This window comes from Canis lupus, chromosome 17 (assembly GCF_011100685.1).
Source record: "Canis lupus familiaris isolate Mischka breed German Shepherd chromosome 17, alternate assembly UU_Cfam_GSD_1.0, whole genome shotgun sequence".
NCBI lineage: Eukaryota > Metazoa > Chordata > Mammalia > Carnivora > Canidae > Canis > Canis lupus.
In genome coordinates this window covers 30,107,857-30,131,816 of record NC_049238.1, presented here as the reverse complement: position 1 = coordinate 30,131,816, position 23,960 = coordinate 30,107,857, and the positions used below count along the sequence as shown (strand labels likewise).

The 23,960-nt window shown below is 46.5% G+C and overlaps 1 protein-coding gene across 3 annotated transcripts; it reads left to right on the top strand.

Annotated features, from left to right (window-relative positions):
* Positions 1-293: 293 nt before the first annotated feature.
* On the top strand, positions 294-23,944 carry CDC42EP3 (CDC42 effector protein 3). 3 transcript variants are annotated; one of them, XM_038561285.1, is made up of 2 exons: positions 294-545; positions 21,911-23,944. In XM_038561285.1, the coding sequence occupies exon 2, from the start codon at positions 22,147-22,149 to the stop codon at positions 22,906-22,908; it is 762 nt and encodes a 253-aa protein (XP_038417213.1). In that variant the 5' UTR covers positions 294-545; positions 21,911-22,146; the 3' UTR covers positions 22,909-23,944. The 3 variants fall into 3 exon arrangements, with proteins under 3 accessions (XP_038417213.1, XP_038417215.1, XP_038417214.1); XM_038561287.1 differs by having other exon boundaries at positions 448-471; XM_038561286.1 differs by lacking the exon at positions 294-545 and adding an exon at positions 21,149-21,255.
* The last annotated feature ends 16 nt before the right edge of the window (positions 23,945-23,960 follow it).

Here is a 23,960-nt window from a genome sequence, read left to right as displayed (position 1 = left end):
TCTTTGCAGCAAGCGTCCCGCGACCTCCCTTTGTGCCAAGGGAGCGGGGCGCCGCTGCTCGGGCCCAAGCGGCCCCCCTGCGGGCGGCGCCAGCGCGGTAACAATGGGCGCCCCTTGTACTCGGGGGCGCGCGGGCGTGCAGCGACCGACCCCCGCGCGCCCCGCCCGGCCCCCGCGCAGGTACCGCGGCCGCGCGCGCCCTCCGGCCCGGCCCGCCCCGGCCCGCCCCCCGCGCCGCCGGCCCCGCCCCGAGCGCCCCGCCCTTCGCAGGTTCAGCTCCGCGGCCGGTCGCCGCGCGCACAGTCGGGCTCGCACCTTCCCTGGCGGCGGCGGCGGCGGCGGCGGCGGCGGCGGCGGCGGCGGCCCCGGCGTGGGCTCGGAGGCGGGCGGCGGGGCTGCAGCGGGGGCAGAGCCTGGACGCCCGCCGCCTCGGGCGCCCTCTCGCCCACTCCCCGTGCCCGGCGCTGCGAGGTGCGGCCGGGTCCGCGGGCCGGGGCTGCGCGGGTCCCGCTCTGGGGCCGCGGCTGGGATCGTCGGGGTGGCCGGTGAGTTGCTGCCTGCCCGGGGCGCCTTCCTCCTTGCCCGAGAGCGGCTCGGATCCGCGGTGGTGGCCGCTTCCGGCGTGCGCGGGGCGCTCCGAGCGCGTCGCCTTCCCGGCTGGTGTCTCAGGGACCCCAGGGGACCTAAAGCAAACCGGGAGGGGTTCGGGCGGCGCGGCCGAGACGCGGGGCCCCTCCGTCCGCGGCCACCGCTTTCCAGGGCGGGGCTGCACGGCTGCACTGCACCCGCCGAGCTATTGACAGCCATTCTGGGCGCGGATTGCGTTTTTCCATCGGAGAACAAACCGCACATGGCCGCCGCTCCGCTCCCGTCGTGGGTGGGCACCAGGGCCGCACATGGGTGCCCCGTGCCGCTCTGCCGGGGCAGTGCCCGCCGGGTGCCCTCGCCCCCCTTGACACGGGGGCACTGGCTGCAGCTCCATCCAACCTGCAGGTCTGGCTGTTTAATTTTTTTTTTTTTTTTTTTTTGTGGTTTCTGAACAGCTGAACCGTTTTCAAGATTTTTTTTTTTTTCTTTCTCCTTGAAACTGTCTTGACACAGACAAGTATCAGACATGTGAGGACGAATGGATCTGGCCAGTCATTTTTTTGTTATGAATTATTGTACTCCATCCTCCTCTCGACTTTGGGAGGCATGTGTTTCATCTTATAAATAGAAAGTAGCATATTTTTTGGCAGGACCTCCTTTATACTGTACAGTCTAGGAGAGGTCAGTTTAAAAATAAATATGCACTTGAATGTTGAATTACCGAGAGCCAGGCTGTGGCTGGGACAAGCTGCGTGGACAGCAGCATCAAAGCCCGAAGCGCAGCTGTGTTGAAAAGAGTAAAAGCCCCAGAGTGCAGCCCAGGCTGACAGTCAAGTAATTACATTTTGTTTAAAAAGAAAAAAAAAAAAAAAGAAAAGTGAGTGAATTAAAATGAGGGCGGGAAGAGGAATGTCAGGAGGGTATTGCAACATGAATCTTTCCAGCCCTTGTGTATTTGGGGGAGTCGCTGCTTATGTGTCCTGAGGGTGTAGGGGGTTCTGGGGAGGGAGGTGCTGGGAAGGAGGAGGGAATTGATGAATGTGTTAGGGAGACAAAGATTTCCTCCCCACCCCCAACTTTTAGGCCTCACAATATTCAAGAGTTTCTTGGGGGTGCTGCCTTTTAAAGAGAAGGAGGAATTAGGAGTGCAGCAGATGTCTGTATTTGAATAGCAAAGCCAGTCTTGGAGACTCCCCCCCCCCCCCCCCCACATCACAGGGAGACAAAAGGCTCAACGTGAAGCTGTGATGATGCCCCAGGGGTATCCCTAAGGTGATTTAAAAGATTCCCTATAATGTTCTAACTTAGGAAAGATCTTGTGTCTAACAACCAAGAAATGCAACTTCTCCTTTTTTTTCTGGACGGTTCTAGAGGTCTTCTCTTTGACACCACCTGTAATTTGTATGGGCTCTGATTGACAGTTAAAGAATAAGCTAGACTGTATGTGTGTGACACAAACCCTTTTCAGTATAGATTTAAACGTTCAAGAGATAAGTTGGGGCAGTTGTGAAATGTTCAGCATTGTCACATGTGGAAGAAGGGATAGCAGGTATTTGTATAGTCAAAGAATGGTTGAAAGTTCTTCTTAAGTCTCCCAAAGAATGTAGATTTCCCAATGGGCCTCACTCACTGAACGAAAAACACTGAATACCAGCCTCTGGGCTCTCAGATAAGAACTTTACAGAAATTTGGATGTGTTTCTGGATCCATGGCAGTTTCTGTTTTCCAGTGGTATCATCTGCAAGAGATTTACATTATGAATTCCATGATTGGAACATGGTGCTGTGGCTGTGGCAGCAGCTACAGACGTGAAATAAGATGAGCTCCCCCTTCCCTCCAAATCTGAGCAGTGAAATTCTGTTTTCTATCTGAATGTAACATGTAAAGACAGCTAAAGTAAGGAGTGTTGCTCTTTCTTTCTTTTGCTTTTCATTGCAAATCTAAATGTGCAAGAGAAGTAAATACAAAGCCCTAAAAATTATTGCTGGAGTGCTCACATGAGCTAGTTTGTCTATCTGCTGTCCAGCTTTTCCTTTAATGTGGTGTATTGTTTTATGTCCAACATGTTCACAAAAGCTGCCCTTTTTTGCTTCTAGAATTCATGGTATTCAATGGCAGTGGGGATAAAGTTGTTTTAACCTATATCACCCAAAGATTTTTACCAGGCCATAAATTTTTCACAAGCTCCGTGCCCAGTAGCCATAGCATTTGTCCAATGGGTACAGTACAATTCATAATCTGAAGGCACCCTCCAGAAAGACTGCTCTGATGTTTTCCTTTTAATTATTAAAATTCTTATTTTTGGTCTAATTTCATTTCAGCCTGGCCTAATTTCTTTCTAACCAGAATCCTGTGGACCTGATTACTTATTGATTAAATAAGACCTTCGGTCTATTTTTAAATGCCATACATTTGCCAGAGAACAAGGATAGCCAGGTACAAAATCTCCTTTACCAAGTGAATTCTGCTATTACATCGCATTGTTCAGGACTTTGGATGATAAAGGCACTTCCTACATGGGGCCTGTTGTAAATGCCAAGCACTCTGTTCAGCCCTTTACCTCGATTTAACTCATCTATTTCTAGCAATCATGCTGTGAAGGAAAACTGTTAATATCCTCTTTTTATAGATGTGGAAGCTGAGGGCAGACCTGTTCTGTACTTGACCAAAATTACAGTAAAAGGAACCTACCTAAATATGCATATGCAATTTAATTGGCATGCAGGAGTGGCTAATCCTGCATGAATGTCAGCACCTCTTTAGGGTAGGGAGATGAGGAGAAAACCCTGAGGTTAAGAAGCCTCACTGAGTCAGGCTGCCCTGGGCTTATAGCCTGTCTCTGGCACTTAATACCTGTGCGACTTGGAGCAAATTACTTATTGCATACCTCAGTTTAACAATTATAAAATAGAGGTAATAATATTACAATGAGAGTGAAATGAATTAAAAAAAAAATGTAATGCACTGACAAGTACCCGGTCCAGAATAAGCACAAAAAAGGTTGATGCTTTCATTTTTTTTCCTAGGTGCTTAATACTGGCTCTCTTGCTTAATATCCATAACTACTCTTTGAGGTAGATAGTATTGTTATGTTCAGGATGAGAACGCAGCCTCAGAAATGTTTAGTGACTTGGCCAAGGCCACACAGCTGAGTAAGTAGCAGAATTAGGTTTGAATTCAGGTCTAATTGACCTTGTACTAAATACCACACCCCCACCACTAGGGAGAAGGGGCAAGGAGGCTCTTAAATCTGACTCTTCTGAGGGTTTTTGGCTTCTGGCAGAGAACTCATTTCGTAGTACTCTCTATTCAAAGGAAGATGGCAGTAATTGCCAGCCCAGGGGAATACCATATGAATGGTTTCATTTTTGAAAATAGTTTAATCTCACAGGTATAGCAACAGTCTTCTTCTGCAGTGGACCCAGCTTCAAACTGCTAGAATTAACCTGAGCGTTTCATTTATACCATAAATGAAGAGATTTGCTACATGAAAACGTAGGACTAAGAAATGAAGAGGAAAAAAAGAACCCTGCAACATCCAGGAGCAGAGAATTTCCGGGGCCAGGGATGAAGTGGAGTGCAGTGTGGACCACATCCTTGCATTCAAGTTTTGAAGAACCAGGGCTTGCAGGTGTCCCGTAACCAGGCTGGATGCTCACCTCCTTCAGGCCAGTGACCACATCCACAGGGCCTGGTCCTGTCATCCCCTGGCACTAGTGGACTTTAATTCGTGTTTCATAAAGACACTGCTTCAGGAGGTGCTAAGCAAGTGGCAGGAGCCGCCAATAAGCTGGGCAGGAAGGTTCTGTCCTTGGTGGAAGTCAGGCCTCATTACAGTTCCACTGCACATGCCCAGGGTCCTGCCAGATAAGCTTCTGGTATGACAGATAGAGCAAGGAGGCCTGGGAAACCTACCAGAGGTGCCCTGGATAACCCGTGGGGGCTGGCCTGGCCTCCGCTGTCTTGGACTTGTGGGATTGTGATTAGCTGGGGGAGGCTGCTCAGACCGAAGTAGGGGTTCTGGAAAGTGTGGCCCAGAATAACTCAGGTTAACTCAAAACCAAGAGCAGTAGCCTTTGAGCTGTCCGCCTCCATTTGGAATCTGCCCTTCTCCTGCCCCGTTTAAAGGTTACAAAACAAAACAGTACCCCCACAAACCAGAATAAATAATATAAATAGCCAAATAGTTTTACAGCAATAGTCTGGTATGTTTCTTTTCTTTAAAAAAAAAAAAAAGAAAAGAAAAGAATGCCTTCCTTGGCCTTGATACATTTCTTCAATGCCAAGTTCACCAGTGTCTCATGATGATGGGCTGAGTTCGACAGTACCTCTGGTGGAAAAGCCATTTTTAAAATGAAACCACAGTTTTATAATATGAATCTTGATAGTTTAATAGTTCTGTTTCTGAATAGCCAAGCAAACTGATGAATTTGAAAGCTAGTGAGTTCCAAATTAGTATTTGATGAATCCTTATTGTTCACCCACGTCATGGATTAATAGTAGAATCCTTGAGTCTCAAATTTGAGATCAGAAGAACTTGCTTTCAGTGATTTGGGTTTTGTTTGCATATGAAAAAGTCATTATTCACCTTCTAGCTTTTGGTTCTTTGTTAAACCCTGTTGCAGTGGTAATACATCTGCAGTGAGCTAGTATAGCACCACCTAACTCTACCCTGAGGTAGGAATAGCATCAGAAAAGGATTCTATGGGAAACTAGTTTGATTAAGGTCCCTTTCTGCAGGACTTTCCAGACCATTTAATATGTCACTGTGTTCGGTGAATCTCCACAGGGAGACGATGTCCAGAGTCTCTCAAATCATTAGCCCACAGAGCAGCTGGTGGGGTTAGTCTGGCAGGAAACACACTCTGGGAGTAATTGAGCCAGAGACAGAAGCCACACACTGCAGCCTGCCCTCCAGAGCAGAAGAAACCCAAGGATGAAGAGATTAGAGAACCATAGGGTTAGAGCCAGCCACAAAAACACACTAGAAGATGTAAGCACCCCTGTCATTTTGGTATTTGATTAAATTAATGCAAAACCGAAGGAAACCATCACAAAGGTCCTGGATGTGAGACAATAGGTTCTGGTCTTAGCACTGATCCAGGTGTAATGGACTTTAGGGTCTTTCTCTCATCTCTTCAGTGAGGCGTTTGGTGCTGGATCACCTCTAGCTGTAGCATCCAGGGAGCCCAGATCAGTGACATCTATCAGCATAGCACTCTTAACTACTAATAGTATAAAACCCTGGGTTAAAAAACAGACCAGTGCAGATCTGCAGCAAAGCAACCTGAGCCAGTGTGCAAGGCAGAGAACTTCAAAGTCAAGTCTCTATTTAGACAGCTTACACGTTCGGGAATCTGTCATGTTCTGGTGACAGCTCGAAGGTCATATTTGTGGACACATCACACCAATGATAAATCACTGTGTGTTTAGTTGAAAAAGACCTGTTCTGTTCAAATTCATTATAATCATTTTGGCTACACACATTTTTTAAACAAGGCTTTTTTGGCTTAATGTGGCTTTGCTATTTAGAACATATTTGATTTCTTTCCCTTTTAATTAATTTACTTTCTTAACTTTTTTTTTTTTTTTTTTTTTTTTTTTTGCCAAGGGTCAGTTCAGACACATAACATTGATTTTAACACAGCAGGAGACAAGGCTCTAAGCCCTTGACTGAGCGGCTGTGTCACAAGGCACACCCCGACCCTTCTCTGGGTTGGCTGTGCCCCTTCATCTGTGAAGCAGGGGAAGGGGAGGGATGTGGGTGCAGAGGAAGCAGATGGACTTTTTCCAGATTCTTCTCTAGCTCTGGACTGCTGTCAGTCTCTTACTCCTTCTCCCCTTGTAGCAGAGGCATTTCCACAGTGTCTTATATTTTGAATTCTAATACTTAACTGCATGTAAAAGATCATTTATTGCCGGCTCCTTGAAAGTAGGGACTGAGCTTAGTTTATATCAGCTTTCTTTTCTTTTCTTTTCTTTTCTTTTACTTTACTTTACTTTACTTTATTTTATTTTATTTTTTTATTTTTTTATTATTATTTTTTTTATATCAGCTTTCATCTTCTTCCAGCAGACCTAACGGAAAAGTAGACAGTCTCGTCCTAGCCTGTGACATGATTCTGCCTATGGCATGGTCTTCTCTTCGTGTTGTCAGGCCAGAAGTCATTTTCACTTAGCAGCACATTCAAATCCTGCTCTAGTCAAGTTACCCTTTCCCAGGCTACAGACTGTTCACATCCCCAGGGAGGCACCTCGGGTCCTTCGGTCTGGTGGTGAGGATGATGCAAGGTGCTCTGAGAAGCAGGCTGGCACCAGATCTTCCTGTGAGTCTTCTTGGCGGGGGAGCTCCACCTGTGCCAGAGCTCTCTCGCGCCCAGGTGCCATGGTGGCTGCTCGTGCCCTGTGTCAGCCCAGGACTGAGGCGAGTAAGGTCCTTGTGTGGGAGCCTCTGATCCCAACCAGGGGCTGGACAAAGGCAGCCTCTCTCTCCGAAGCCCACTTCTCACTGCGTCCGTCAGCTCGAGCCACCTGTGCCAGTGTGTGCGTGTCATAGCACCAAATTGCAAAGTGTTTTCTTGCCCTCAGATGGCTTCAGAGTGCAGTGTCTTCCACAGTAATGTTGATTTTTTTGGCTTCCTGTAAGTTTAGTATGAAGTTTCTGTTCACGGGTGGATTTTGTTCTGTCTTCCTGGTGGGGAAACCTCTGGCCGTGGCCTGCCCTGAGGGGGCAGGTGGGGCTTCCCTTGCCAGCCAGGTGGATGCTGCCTGGCAAGTCCCTGGGGCAGCGTGGGGAGGGAAATGGTCCGGGACTTCTTTCCAAGTCCAGTTTTTTCTCAGAATGAGGAATTATGCTTGGAACCAACACATCTGGGGGGCTTTCACACTACTTAAACAATCAGGTTACGTACATGACCAGATCCCAAGGAAATAAGATTGGAGAAACATCCCAACAGTGAACCTGCAGCCTGTCTTGCTCTAGTTTCTTGGAATAATTAGTAATAGTTGCTGATTTGCCAGCTCACAGCCTAAAGGAACTTTGTCAAGCGGTACGTGTGTTTTCTCCTCCCGAGAAGACATTACTACTGTCCCCACTGTGTGGATAAGTACGCTGAGGCTCCCAGAGAAAATTACTGGCATTGCTTTGCACCCTTAATTTGGTACCGAGAAGGATGGGAATAGATGATGAACATTTTATAAGCTGGTAACCAGTATTTTGACTCTAAGGGCAGTCTTAGTGAACTTTCTTAAAAAGTATTTTTTTTTCCTTAAAATTCCCTGGACACCAGATGTTTCTGCAGACATAGAATCACAGACCCTAACAACATCTCATAGATGGAAGGGGTCCTTGTTTCAGGCCACCCTCTCGTTCTGACAAGATGAAACTCAGGCCCCAAGAGTTGAATGACAGAAAACACGAGTCCTCCTTCTTGGCCCAGTCTCCCTCAAACTTCTTTTTTCTACCCAAAGCAAAGAAAGAAAATATAAACCTGGTATATTAACAGATTTTAGATCTTTCTTTTTTCTTTCTTTCTTTCTTTCTTTCTTTCTTTCTTTCTTTCTTTCTTTCTTTCTTTCTTTCTTTCTTTTTTTTTTGTGAAAGAGGAGGAAAGGAGGGGTAGAAGTTGGCCCTACGCCGTGAAGAACCCCTGTCGTAAAGTACCTCATCTGTAATACTGAGGACAGATAAATCTCACACACAAGTCTCTGATTGTCTCAGCCTGTATGTCAGCCTGTATGTCAGCGTAGCTGGCACACCCTGGCCAGGGACGGCTCCTTTAAGTTAGGAGTGTGGCCTCCGGGCCAGCTACCCTAACTTCCCCGGGCAGGAATGCGTCCTCCCCCCGCCCCCCACCCCTGGAATCCTGACTCAGATCTCAGACTCAGCGGGGAAAGCCTCTCCCTTTCTTCAAGCTGATTAACTCGAGTTGTTTTAGACTCCTTCCTCAGACACAGCCCCACCTGGCCTCGCTATGAACTTGCATCACATGCCTTGTTCTTTCCTTGGGACCCTCCAGATTCCCTCTCACCTGACAGTTTACTAGACATTTAAAGAAAATAGCTAGAGGCCCTGAGCAGTTTTCTTTATCTGATCAGTAACGCTTGATCCATTTTCCCAACTCCAGGAAGTCCCCACTTGTTCTCAAGACAGAGAGAGTTGCCTCTGGAGAGGAAAGGACGCTTGCTTGTACGCTTATAGGAGAGGCCAGCCCCACATCAGAGGAAGAAATGATCCTCGGAGCAGGCTGGTGGTGGGGACCCCTTCCAGTGGTGGAGATGGTTCACAGGGTGGACACACAAACCATTTTATTGCTGACTGCTGCGGATAGCATTTAAGGAGAAAATGAAAGTTGGTTTTTTGTCAATAGCATGCTTCGCCTACTTCATTTGAATTTCAGGGGATGCTCTGGCTTTTCATTTGGTATGAAGATGATGGTTTGTGTTGTGCAGCACTCAGCTCTGGTAGGCACCTGTAAGAGAAGCAGGCTTGGAGTAATTGTCTCAATTTCCAGAGCAGATAGCTGGCACCCATGTGTGTCTGGAGTTCTAGAAGGATCATGCAAGCTTGGCAGCAAGTTTTAGGCCAGCTGTCTTCTCCCCTCAGGCTAGAACCACAGTGAGAGAGCCCTGTCTGCTGTTTTGTTTGCCAGGATATTCATTCATTCAATAAGTATTTTTCTTATGTGCTCTCTGTGCTAGTCCCAGTTAATACTTAAAGCAATCCTTTCCTGTAGAATGTCCATCATACTTTTGTCAGGTTTCTTTGTACCTCTTGGGCCAAATGATCCAAATTTTCCCCCTTAACCCATTTCCTTTTGAAAAGAAAGGTCAGGAGAGCGAGCTCATAGTTTCTCCAGGGCCTCCATATAACTAGCGAGTCTGCATTCAGGGAAACATATTGTCAATTTATTCTTGAGTCTTGCCCGTTTCTCTGAGACGCTATTTGCACATTGCAGTCAAGGATAGAAGCCCTTTCCCTCTCAAACAGCATGATAACAAATATTCTTTGCCTTAATCCCAAAGATCTCTAAAAGCCTGCAGAATTACTGGGGCTTGCAGTGATAGGCTGTGAGATTCTTAGCCTACATGGATAGAGAAAGGTTAAAATGTCTTACAGGTGGAAACAAGGAAAGAAAGCCTTTGCACAAGAGGCCACTGCTCCATTGTTTAATGATTTTATTTATTTATTTTCCCGTAGGACTCATAGAAAGACTCCATCATGCATTTTCAGCAGGCTGGGCAGGGAAGGAAGTGCAAGGCAGTCTCTTTCAAACTCTCCTATTTGTTCATTCAACAAACATTTGTTCAGTGCCAACTCTGAATTAAATCTAGTTGTCTCTCTCCCAAAGAAGGCAGCCTCGTAGGAGACTCAGTAGTGATTACAGTATAATGTGACATTTGGTGGGTTTGAGGTATAAGCAAGGTATAAGAGAGGCCATGGGGAGCTAGTGGGAAATATGAGCTGCAGGGGTGGGCAGGACCCAGACTGCAAAACCCAGCCTCACAGGAGTCATTTTATAACCAGGCTGTTGGGTGGGCCTGGGTTGAAGACTGAGAGTGATTAGGTCACTTGGGCACAGTAGCTGGCTAACTCTAGGAGACAAGGTTGGAGGCAGGAGACAGATGGGGAGGCCAATACCCTTATGCTGGAGAGTGATCTCGAGGGCTAGAAAAGGCTGAGACAGTGGGATTGGCGATGGGAGATATCAGTGGGCCTTGATGTGAAGAACACGGCAGGGGAAGAAGTAGGGGTGACAACCGGGTTTTGGAGTTGGGTGACTTCCTGCCCTTTACTGAGAGGACAGTACAGGAGGCCTATACCAGGGTAGGCAGGAGGAAAGATGGTACAGCCTGTGGGCTGGGTTGAACAGGAAGTGCCTGGGGGGAGCCAGGTGAAGTCTAAAAAAACTAGGGGAGAAAAGCCTGATGCTATTTGTGAAGGAGCAGGGTTTTTTTTAGTATGTATTTTCTAATTTCCAGTCCACTGTCTACTGATACTAGTGTGCACAGTAAGCCCTTGGGCACACAACCAGCTCCCCTGTGAGCCAAATGCTACACAGCTCCCAAACTTGTCGGGAGCCTATCCAAGGAGAAAAATCCACTGGCCGTGTTGATTGTTACAGCATTGTCAAAGGTTTCCAGTAGCTCACTTTTGATTTCTTTAAAATCTTGTCATCGGCTGGCCCTGGTCTACAGAGCTACCTTGAGTAGTTAACTTGAGAGTTAAGTTATGTGGGCTAAAGACACTGATGTGGAAGTTATTGTTAGAGGGGAAAGTTGAAGCCACGTGCATGGTTGTGATTACAGGGGGAATTGTTGAGGGTTGGGGGGATCGACAACAACCATCCAACCCTGTGGAAATGCCATATCTAAGGTAGGGGCTCAGACTTTCGCTGAGGGGTAAGTTCATATTTTAGACCTAGAAGGTCACATAGTCTGTCATAACTACTCAACTCTGACCTTGTCATTTGAAAGCATCTCTGCTAGGGTTTCCCAACCCCAGCACTACTGAGAATTAAAGCCATACAATTGTTTGTTTGGAGGGCTGTCCTGTGCATTGTAGAATGTTTAGCATCACCGCTAGCCCCACCCATTATATGTCAATAGCACCAGCACCCCCCAGTCATGAGAATCAAAAATATCTCTGTACATTGCCAAATGACACCTGGGTGGGGGATGTTATAGCACCCTCAGTTGAGAACTACTGAACTATAGACAATGTATAAATGAATCGGCATGCATGTGTTCTAATAAAACTTTATTTACACAAACAGGCCAAGGTCTGGATTTGGCACGTTGACTATAATTTGCAGACCTGGGGTCTAGCGGATGGATGGAGGGAGTACTCAAAGGGCTTTTATTCAATAAAATATGAGGCCTTCTGGTATTCATAGGCCAGGAGGAGGCTCTGTAGGGGATCTGTCGTAAAGAAGAGATTTTTATCAACAGTAGCTTTTACTCATAGTACCTTTGTCTATATTATTCTTACTGAGCTTAGCACCTACTTGGAGATAACAGACATAAAATCACAAAACCAGAAAACAAAAAAATAATAACATAGGAGTCCTAAGAAAACCTTGGCCAGTGCAGTACTGAGCCTGGATTGCGTGAGGGGAGTTAGAGAATTTCTCTGGGAAGGAAGTGACTAAAAGCGGACCTTGGGGGATGTTATGAGTAGGGGTTGATGGTAAGAAGGTGGGAGGACATTCCATGTAAGGAACACAGGGTTCTTAGTTTCAGAAAGCTACGGGGGAAGTGAAGTGTCCCCAGTGAGGGAAGGGAGCCATTGTCCCCAGTGAAAGCCACATGGTGGTTTTGTGAGGCCCGGTGCACGTGCTTCCTCTGGGAAAAGAATTAACAGCACTGAACACTATTTTCTAGAACAGGATGTTTGTTTTTTTTCCCTGAGCCTCAGGGGGCTTTTATTACTGCAAAATTTTAATCTTTTGTTTGTTTGTTTTTTTACATCAAGTCAAATTCCTTTTGAGATTCTTTTTGACAAAATTCTATTGGCTGCTGTCTAGGACCATTTTATTCATTCTTGGCTCCCGACAAGGTGAAGAAGTTATTATCCCTGCCTCTTGTTAGTGTTGAGATCACAGTGTATCATTTCTTCTTCATCCTGTCAGACCTCAAGGCAGGTAACCTGCAGTGGCCATCCCATTCTAAACTCACTTGCAGGGATCCCTGGGTGGCGCAGCGGTTTGGCGCCTGCCTTTGGCCCAGGGCGTGATCCTGGAGATCCGGGATCGAATCCCACGTCAGGCTCCCGGTGCATGGAGCCTGCTTCTCTCTCTGCCTGTGTCTCTGCCTCTCTCTCTCTCTGTGTGACTATCATAAATAAATAAAAATTTAAAAAATAAAATAAAATAAACTCACTTGCATGCAAATCGTCACATTAGCCAACCAGCAGCAATGAAGAGCACAGACTTTGGAGCCCGATGGTGGCAAAAATTCTAGCTCCTCCACGGCTTTAGCTGTTATATGGGCATAGTCTAAGATTGCTTCCTAAGAGATGTGTTCTGATACCTACCTGGTCCATGGCAAACACTCAGAGGTTAGCCACTCCTATCACAAGTATAAATTCCTTTGAGAAACAGGCATTTCAAACTTGCTGCTTCCTAGAGGATCCCCTATAGGCTTGGACTGGTTGTTGGCACCTGGGAGCAGACCACCTCATCATTCATGAGGGAAGGGTAGCAGGGGTTATGGATTTTAAAACTTCTTGACTTAATGTTTACCGTGTGCTCTGTGTAGTGGGAGGCAAAAAGAGAAGAACCAATTAGTGTCCATAGAAGAGCACTCAATCTGGTGTGGTGGGGGGAGGGGAATGTTCATTCATTTATTGAACAAATATTTGTGTACAGCTATTTATGTACAAATAACACAGGAGAGCCTGCCTTGGAAGTGGGTGGAGAAGGGAATGGCCACTGCCAGCTTCCAAATACACCCAGTGCTGGTATGATGTGGAGAAGCCATGTTTCAGCCCATCCGGTGAAAATGAATGATTATCAAGGGTCCGAGCAGGCTGAGAGAATGACATGGAAAATCCTATATCTGTCCTTTCACCCTGTTAGGGAAATAGAGTAATCAAGAGGCCGAAACTCTGGGGTCAAGTTCTCTTTCAGTATTGATAATGTCGTTGAGCTTCGCAGATCAGGTGGGATGCATTAGTTATGGAACCATGCAGGCAGTTCATGGTAATGGGGTCATTTGATTCACATCCACCAAACTACAGTGTCTACCTTGGTCCATCGGATGAAGCCTGACACTGTGCTCCATGTAAAACTAGTGATAAGTGAGCTAGGCATCTTGAGAGAACCTGTCCTCCTGCCTTGCTCCAACTGCCAGGAATCCATTCCCATATCGAGTCCTCCCCAATAACCAAGTTTAATAGGGAGAAAGGGTGTTTGATGGCCTATCTTCAAAAGTGCAGACTTGTGAGGTTGATGTGCCGTCTTCCAATTTTGCTTCTAAAAAATCTTTCAACCAGTTCAATTAGATCCTATAAATGTGAGGTGTGTACACAAATTAGTAGTGAATCTCCCATATGGTGTTTTGTGGGTTTCTACAAAGCAGGTCGTAAAAGCAAAATAAATACAAGCTGTTGCTGAATCATAAACGAGAAGAGAAGTCCATTTATAAATAAGCGAAGGTGAGATGCATTAGACTTTTTGAGTGGGTCCACAAAATAGAGCCTGCTCAGTCTGGCTATAAGTTCATTTTCATGAAAGTTGAGCAGCTGGGGGTGGAGCTCATAGAGTTTCACAGTCTGTAGCATCTAGCTATGTCCTCCTCAGTTTGGATGATAGGGGAGAGGATAAGAATCTAAAAATAGAAATGGCATCTTCTTATCTTCTCCTGGGTGGAGTAAATGGACTAAAAATATGAAAAGCATCCCCTCAGGATGCTGTTTATTGGGTGTTCTCTGGTAACATTTTTTTCCATCATAGATATTGATTGAAGTTCAATGTGAAACTTCTTAACGCTATGACTTTATTTTTTTCCATGAATTTCAAATTCTTTGTCTGATTCAGAGAAGCTGTCTTACAGAGGTTTGCAAAAGGACTGGCATGAGTGCCTACACTGTGGTAACTTTACTGTTTCTGATCCAGAAGTTTGGCTCGTTGTCCCTCAATTAGTAATAACATGGCCATCTTCAAATGGAAAGTCTTCTAGGTAAAGTGTGTAAGCGTTTTCACAGGTGAATGTGACAGGAGTCCATGAAGAAATGAGCGGTGATAGTTTTCCCGGTTTGGAGACTGAGAATGAGCAGGGACAAAACACCGACCGCCGTGCCCCCAGAGGCAGCTTAGGATCAGGGCTGCTCCCTGCCACGTCCTCAGACTTGGTCACACATCCCACAGCCACTGTGGAGCCACTTCTCCTTTGGAGAAGCCAAAATTTACATCCTTATAGCTTCTGCCCAGTAATCCTAGGGCCTCAGAGAACAAGTTAAATTAATCCTTCAGATTCCTAAAGATTTGTTTTCCCTCCATCTGAGTTTTCTTTCAGCTGCTCCCCTCCTTCAGCTTCTCACATGTCATGATCAAGTTCTTTGTCTCCATGTTGGACTCCTCAGAACATACAGAAACATGTTTCAAGTAACCTTTCTTCCTTCTAAAGTGTGGAGTTCAGGGGCTCCTGAGTGGCTCATTCAGTTGAGTGTCTGACTCTTGGTTTCATCTCAGGTCGAGATCTCAGGGTTCTGAGACCCAACCCCGTGTTGGGCTTCTCACTCAGTGCGGAGTCTGCTTGGGACCTTCTCTCCCTCGCCTTCTGCCCCTCCCCCCAGCTTTCTCTAAAATAAGAAATCTTTTAAAAAATCAATGAATAAATATTGTGTGGAGTCCAAGGTCAAATACAGTTTTCCAGGGCTTATTACAGTAGAGTTATCTTCTTGTTGGCAGCAGAGAGAAATACCCCAAAGATGGTTGGGAGCAGGGAGGTTCTTAACTGAATCACCATCCGTCACTGGGGCTGATGGTTCAGACTTGAAGGAGGACCCATTTCATATTTTTGCTTGGGGCCCAGGTGGTGTGGCAGTGCTGTGTCTGAATGCTAGGAAGACGGGAGGCAAAGCGAAAAGTGATCAGAAGCTAGAATGTCCTTAAAGGATGTGACAGCTAAGCAAGAAAGGGGAAGTCTGCACACATAATCACTTCCCGAAAGTAGAAGAAAGGAAAAAGCCCAAAGGTCCCTTGGGATAGCTTCCTTCCCCACCCCCCTACCTGTCCCTGTTTTTGTACATGTGTGTTTCAAATTAGCACTGCAACCTTTTTTGCAGGATGCAAGAACTTTTTTACCCTCTCTCTCCACTAAGAATTACTCTAAAAACAATTAGTAGACAAACCAAACATTCCTTTCTTAAAATAAATGGAATTTTAAAAATCTAAACCTCTTTGTTCTTTTCAGATGAGTTGCCAGTCCAGTCAACTCTTAAGTGATTCAGGAACTGATTTTTTCATGTGTCACTTCTTAACAAACCCTGTTTTTCCCCATCTCCTGGCCCCTGCCCTGCTTTGGTTTTTTGGGCATCATTCTGTTTACCAAAAGGATGGTAAGGAAATGAATCAAAGGGCCGCTTCAGGTTTGGGGGTTTTTTTTTCATTGAATTATCACTGCTGGGATGATTTCTATTATCACTATCACTTATGTTTCATTCAGTTACCAGAAAATGGAATGGGCTAGTCTAGTGCCGGAAGGACGGGCTGACACTCTGCTATTCTTATCAAGACCATGACTTCAACTTCGCCTCAAGTCCTTTTGTATCCTGGCACCCTTGGAGCTCTCATAAATCCATTTAAGTGGGGGCCTGTGCATTTGCAGCTGGACTCCATGCCTCCACATCTGCCAGACATTCTCTCTCACCTTGATAGAGGTGACAAGTTTGACCTCTTTTGTTGGCAAATCTGTCCTCTTCCAGTGCCCAGGGACTAGGACCTTTGTTTTCTAAGGGCTCTAATTTCCCAGATGAATATTATCTCAAGTGTCATCTAAAGGGGGGGAGGAGTAAAGAGTGATCCAAGAACTCAGAGAAAGGGATTATCAATCATTGAACATTCAGATTTCAGGGTCCAGAGGAGGGTTTTTGTGAAAAGGCTACACATGGGAAGATTTCTTTCCATCTTCCTCTCTTTTTCCTTCTTGCCTTTCTGCCTTTTCTCTCACTTTCTGTCTTTGGATTTGAGGAAGACAGTGGGAGTTGAGGAATGATGGCAATCCCAGGAGAATCCCCAGGTGTGGGTGGGCAGCATCCTGTGGGTGGTTCTGTACTAAGTGTTCATGGTGGTTGGGAGGGTCGGGACTGATAGGGAAAGGCTAGCAATTCTCTTCATTTGGCCTGTGGGACACCCTAGAGGGCCAGCTCACTGATTCTGGTTGAGGAGTTCACAGCTGGCCGATTAGCCCTTCCTTCCTCTCTCCCACCCCATCCTACAACAAGCAATCCCCGCTTCCTTTGAGGCAGAAGGCAAAGCCTCTCAGGTGTCACCCTAACTCGGGCTTTCCCACTGGGATTCATCCTTGCTCCGTCTACTGCCACATGGGTCAGCTGCCAGCAGCCTCCTAGAGCCCAGGTCTCCTTTTCCGAAAATGGTGAGCAGGAACAGGATTTCGTGTTGGGCATGTAGGACCGTCCCATCATAGAGCAGTGCATCACTAGCCACCATTGAACAGGAGCTGTACGCCCCAGTACCTCTTCTTGCCCTTGCTTCCTTCCACATGGACACTTGCTGCATCCTTATGTCTCTTGCCTCTTGCTTTTTCTCATTTCTGATGAAAAATCCTTCTTTTGTGAGATCTTGTTCATTCTGCAAGATAACACCAGTGTGCTGCCTCTTACATGAATGCCTGGTCCCTGCAGGAAGAGGTGATCTGTCCTTTGGCCACGCTCCGGTGAGATAAGGTCAGGCCTTTTATGAGGTCACATCCACACGCTGCCACCCTAGATTTTGGCTTTTGGACACAACCTCCACAGAAGTGTTTGCATTATGATCCAATAACTCAGATTCAGTAGGCATTTTGGGACCTATATATATAAGATTAGCTCCAAGGTGCAGCCTGAGCCCTAAGCAGCACATTTTTTTAAATAGCTAATTGCTAATTCATTCACATGGTTCAAAAACCCAAAATCATAATAGCGAGAAGTTTCTCTCCCGCCCTTGCCTGTCGTATTCCATCACTCTTCCCTGTGGGCCACACCATTATTAGTTTCCTGTGTATGCTTCCAGAGAGATTTTACAGACATACAAGCCGAGACAAGTATATCTATGTACTTCAGCAGCTCTCTGGTTTTCCTTTAAAGGTAGATATCTTGAGTTCTTTCTATATCAGCATACAAAAAGCTGCTTCATCCTTTTGAAGACCTGTATAATATTCATTTGTATTGGATGCACCTTAATTTGGTGTAACCAGTCCTCTGTCAGTGGACAATTAGGTTGTTTCCAACTCCAGACTATTTTAAGTTCCTAGATTGACAATCTCGTACATGTATTCTTTCCCATCTATGTAAGTTAGATAAATCTGAAAGTGGAATTCCGGTGTTGAAGGCCTAGGATTTGCAGTTTGGGTTGTTTTTTTTTTTTAATTAAAGATTTTATTTGACAGAGCACAAGCAGGGGGAGCAGCAGTCAGAGGGAGAGGGAGAAGAAGGCTCCCCACTGAAGGAGAAGAAAGAGCTCAGTGCAGGCAGGACTCGATCCCAAGGATCCCAGGATCATGAGTCAAAGGCAGACACTTAATCAGTTGAGGCATGCAGGTGCCCTGCAGCTTTGATAGATCTTACCAAGCCACCTTCTACCTGGGTGGGGTCTGTTGGGGCTCCCACCATTGGTATGTGCAAAGCCTGACCCCACCCTTATCAGCCCCATGTGTTATCACACATTTGTATCTCGAACAGGCTTTGGAATGTACCCCCTTCTTAATTTGGGAGCTGACTGAACTTCCAGCCAGTGTGCTCATTAAGTGTTGGGACCTTAGACTCTGGAGACCGGCCACTTAGCTTAGTGTTTTATAGCCATGTAGCCTTGGCAAAGTGACTCAGGGCTCATCTTGTGTACCTCAGTGACTCATTTGTAAAATGGAGATTTTAATAGTAGCAGCCTCGTGGGTTCTCATGCATGAGCTAGTGTGCATCCAAGGTGGGAACAGGGCCCAGAAGGCAGAGATGCTCTCAGTAATATTCAGTGTTGGTGGTTCCCAGGAGCATGCATGTCCCCTCCCCAGGACACACCACATCGTCACCAGTGGAGAAACTGCCCATTAGGTCTCTGCACTGACAATGGGAAAGAAGATGTGGAAAGAATAGGCCAGAAAGGGAAAGGGGCACTGATGTACATCAGCTCATGAGCCCAGGAGCCCAAAATATCTAAAAAGGAGGGGAGGAAGCAGCCAATGTAAGAAATCCTCCCTATTAGATTATTTGTGGGATCAAGCACAGTTGCCCCTGAGCTGGAAGAGGATAGATAGGATAGAGGCCTGGGGTCAGAGCTCCACTCCCCAGCATTACATCGCAAATAGCAATTCATCTAAAGTTGTAAAACTGACATTTTTGTCCAAAATTCCTTTAAAAAAAACAAATTTCTAGAGTATTTGGGAGCTCATAGCACTGGCACATAGTAGAAATTCAATACAAATTATTATTTGCAAAGTCCTAGAAGCCTACATCCCTGTCAGGCAGTAAACACTATGTAAATATTTAGAGAAAGAAAAATGCCTTTTACGGTATCTTCTCCCTTCTTGCACTCCAGACTCCCTGCCTGCAGCTTATGGAGCTTTCACTCACTAGCCCTTTTCATTCCTTTTTGACACTTCCTTTCCACCTTTGTGTCCATGCCACTGACCTAAAACCCAGCTTTGACCAGGTGACCAGGCCAAGCCAGCCTCTGGCGAAGGGCCTGCAGTGGCCGTGGCCAGGCAGGCAGGGAGGAGGGGCTGGGTGTTCCTCCCCTGAGCCTTCCGGGTGCAAGTGCTTCCTCTCCCTTCTCTCCAGCTCACCCAGTGTTCAAGTGAAGGGCTATGTGTGTGAGTGATCCAGCCAGCAGGGCAGAGAACCGGCCTCTGGCTGCATCTTCATGACATTTTTCTTTTTCTGCATAGTTTGAAGTGTCCTGCCTCAGTTTCTGGCCTCTAACCCTGGCTCCACCAGCTGAGCACGAGCAGCCCTCCCCTGCCCCTGAGCTGCTGTGGGCACACTGTATCTTTCCATGGCAGCTGTCCTCCTGGCTGAGTGTGCTGTGGACACCAGTCCAGAAGGCAGCTGTCCCTCCTTATGTGGGCTCCGTGTCTTGATGTCTCCTGCAGGCTGTCCTCCACTGTGCTGTGCCCAGAGGCGCAGGAAGGCGGCACCTGCCACCCTGAGTAGCTGGTTAAGGGTGTAACTGGCTGTTATACACTTAACAGGAAGTTCTGATGTTGGGCTCCTAGGTTTTGGATTTGTAACACTTGTGACTGCCACCAGACCCAAATTTGAGTTAAAATTGAGAGAACATCCGGACCTACTGGCCTGGCTCTTTACACCAGGATTTCCCCTTCTTCGTTATCAAGCATCTCTGTTAGTAACACAATGTCGCCATGGGATCCTAACTTCACATAGGAAGCAAAACTTCAGGGCACCTTTATGCGGCCACAGCAGCAGCACCTCAAGGAGCCTGTTTGAGCCAGGGCCTTAGCTGGGACCAAAGAGAAAGAGAGATGGCAAGTGTGTGGTCCTGGGTGGCAGCTTCAAAGTTAGCTCCCTCTGGGTGCAAACTCCCTCAGGCGGCCTGGGCCTCCTCCCCACACACGAAGCTCTAGCTCTCCTCCGGCTCATTGTTCTCTTCCTTGTCGGGCCTGGGTGCAAGCCACTTCTCAAACAGAGCTAGTTGGTACCTGGTTGGTGGGTGCCGGGGCACAGTTCTTCCCACCTGCCATGGGGAGATGAATTTAAAACTCTCGCCAGAAGGAGAGAAGTATGGAACAAATACATACAGCCTCCAGCTGCTACAGAGCCAACGTGGTTGACTCTCTTCAAGCCGCCACCCGACTCAGCCCTCAGAGCATTTATTTATTTATTTGCTCGGCTGCCAGTGGGAGAGAGCCCGATGGGAGAGGTCTCCGTCAAGCCACCTCAGGAATTCCCGCAGCGGGAAAGGTTTTAACTTCCCCACGTCAGCTGATGTGACTGAAGCGTTAGAAGCTTTTTTTTTTTTTTTTTTAATTTATTTATTTATTTGTGATAGAGAGAGAGAGACACACAGGAGGAGGGAGAAGCAGGCTCCATGCCGGGAGCCCGACGTGGGACCCGATCCCGGGACTCCAGGATTGCACCCTGGGCCAAGGGCAGGCGCCAAACCGCTGAGCCACCCAGGGATCCCCTAGAAGCTTATTTTTAAGAGAAGAGTTTCTCATCTGTAAGATGAGAACCTGGAGCCCCACGCTGCCTAGCTTAGCACTTCTGATGGTATAAGTAGCACGTGCAAGTTTTCCATGCTGGTAACACATTACCACAAACTTCGTGGCTTATAAAACCACCTAGTTACTGTCCTCCAGTTTCTGTGGGGTGGGAGTCCAGGCAGGGCTTAGCACCAGGATCTCATTGGGCTGTGAGCCAGCTGTCAGGGCTGCAGTCTCATCAGAGGCTCAGCTGGGGGGAAAATCCACTTCCGGGTCCCTCAGGTTGTTGGCAGAATCCTCTCTGTTGGCCCTCCCTCAGCATGGCAGCTTACCTTTTCAAGGCCAGTAAAAGGAGTCTTTCTCCAGTCTGCTAAGATGGCTTCTTTTGTAATGTAACCTGACCATGGCAGGAGTCGGGGCGGGGGTGGGGGGTATCCCATCCTTTGCCATATTCTGTACCTTAGAAGCGGGTCCCAGGTTGTGCTTCCAAAGGCGTTAACTTCAGGAGCTACATCATGGAGGTTACCTTGAGCTTCTGCCTCCCCCAGGGGAGAGGCATACGACCAGGGAGAGGATACAAGCTTTATCAGTAAAAGTTCCAAAGTTCCCAAGTGAAGCCCAACCTGTTACAGATGATCACACTGTTTTGTTTTGTTTTGTTTTCTTTGCAAAGAAACCGTTTTGTTCCTTTCTTTCCATCTCAGAATGCCTCAAGTCCTGAAACCCTTTACAGCCCAGTTCTCTGTGCCACAACTTGATTCCAGCTGCAGCCCTTCTATTTACTGGCCACAGGTGATTGAGAAAGGGTGATTTTCTGAATCACGAATCCCTCTTTTCTCATTTGTAAGAATGCAGTTCGCTAAGACTTTGTTGACCCCTGTCACTTAGTAAATATTTCCAGCCCCTTTCCATAGGACTGTTTACTCTGTTGCATTAATTTTACTTAGACACGGAACTCAACAACAAAATATTATCAGTTTTGCTGGTGTGAACGCCAAACGAAAGCGAAAACACATTTTTAAAGCAAATCCACTTGCATGTAAGGAGCTGAAATCAATCTGGTCACGTGCTGACAGCAGTTCTTCTAATAGAGGAAAAATCAAAAGTCTCAGACACGTGCAGAAAATTGTGTCCATGGCCATGTTTAGACAGTGCTGACGTCATAGGTAGGAGGTTTTTAAATCTCTTTCTTTCCTTTTTTTTCTTTTCTCCCCCTAAATAAGACTAAGATTAGTGGACCCTTCATAAAAGACCCTACAATGAAAAAAAAAAAAAAAAGACCCTACAATGAAAGTTTTTATCCTACTCAATAGAGGGAAAAGATAATAATAAAGCTTGGCTCTAGATAGAACTGGTCATGCCATTTTTGCACGCTCTTGTGAAGAAGGTGGCCCCGGTAAACCCTGACTGGCCAGCTAACTATAACCCACTTTGGTTTCCTTTCCAGATTTCTCCCCAACGTGGAAGGGGTTGGATGATGTACCTGGCTCTCCAGGACGCCCCACTTGGCTATAGCGTCAGGAAGGCGTCTTAAACCCCAGTGTCCTTGCAGAGCCACTTCTGGAAGCTACTTGAGAAAAATGATGTGACAGATTTTATCAAAAAAGGAATTCTGGAAACGCAGCATTCGTGAAGAAAGTGGCCCTTCTCCCTTTGGCACAGTAGACGTCCTCAAATTTCAAAATGCCAGCCAAGACCCCAATTTACCTAAAAGCTGCCAATAACAAAAAAGGCAAGAAATTTAAACTGAGGGACATTTTGTCCCCCGATATGATTAGCCCCCCGCTTGGAGACTTCCGCCACACCATCCACATCGGCAAAGAGGGCCAGCACGACGTCTTTGGTGACATCTCCTTCCTGCAAGGGAACTACGAGCTGTTGCCCGGAAACCAGGAGAAAGCGCGCGCAGGTCAGTTTCCGGGGCACAGCGAGTTCTTCCGGGCCAACAGCACGTCCGACTCCATGTTCACGGAAACGCCCTCCCCAGTGCTCAAAAACGCCATCTCCCTACCTACCATTGGGGGGTCCCAAGCACTCATGTTGCCCCTGCTGTCGCCAGTGACATTTAATTCCAAACAGGAGTCCTTTGGGCCAGCAAAGCTGCCCCGGCTTAGCTGTGAGCCCGTCGTGGAGGAAAAGGCTCCGGAGAAAAGCAGCCTGTTGGAGAATGGGACGGGCCACCAGGGCGACGTCTCGTGGGGTTCCAGCGGGTCGGCGTCACAGTCCAGCCAGGGCAGGGACAGCCACTCCTCCAGCCTCTCGGAACAGTACCCCGACTGGTCGGCCGAGGACATGTTTGAGCATTCGGCCGCGTGCGAGCTCGTCAAGAAGACCAAGTCAGAGGAGTCCCTCTCTGATCTCACAGGTTCCCTCCTCTCCCTGCAGCTCGACCTGGGGCCCTCGTTTTTGGATGAGGTGCTGAATGTCATGGATAAAAATAAGTAACAGCGCCAACTCTTGGCCTGTGGGGTAAAAAGGTATCAAAAAATAAAAACAAAACTAACCGCAGTCGAAGACAAGAGCTTCCCCGGCTATGTTTGCAGTTGTGTGTGATGGGTTTTCTAAAATAATGTTCCAATGAAGTATTTTTTGTACCTGTTAATGCCCTGTTTGCAAAAACAAACTATCCTGGCAGAAAGGAAGGGAGTGGGTCAGAACCCACTTTCGGCAGGTTTTGCATATGTTCAGCTCACTTCTTTTGTTGTTTGTTTCCAGACATGTGAGAACTCTGGCTTGGCCAGGATTTGGCACTAGCTATGAAGGGCTGCACAAATCACATTAAAGAACTTGGCAGTACTCCAGCATTTTCTGAGCAAGAAGAAGTCCATTTATTTAACGCCTAGGCCTTTTTTTCTAGACTCTTTTCTATATTACATTATTTGGGCTCACAGTAGCAAATTCTTCCGTGTTAAAACTGTTCTCTGTTTTCACATTTGAACAACCTTATGGGTTTGGGGGATTTTCTTGTAGCTCTTATATATCCCTATATATTATATCTATATCGCGAAATTTTGACTGTCAGCTACATGTTGGTAAGACACAAGCAAAGTATTACTGTAACTAAGTTATTTTTAAAGTTAAAATATATTTTTATGTGCCTTTGGCTTTTTATTGCAGAGTCTACATTTTATAGATATTACATCCAATGTTGTCATATGACTTGTTACCATTGGGGCTCCATTGTAAGCTGTGTATGTATATGTTTGGAAAAGTGTATTCATACTTAGCTTTATTTCTTTTTCTTCATCTGTCAGCATACTTTTCACAGCACCCAGCAATGGATTGTAAAGTATAAAGGCACAGGCTACTCATGATGCTTCTGCAGAGACTGTGGGCTACACCATATAATGTTATTTGGAAATATAGGTATTTTAGTACAGTACATACTTGCATTACATAGGTACTTCATGCAACACAATAAAGAGTAAATGTTGAAATGAAATTGCTTGTTTATAGTAATAAAAACATAAGAGAATAGTAATATTTTCCTTAAGTCC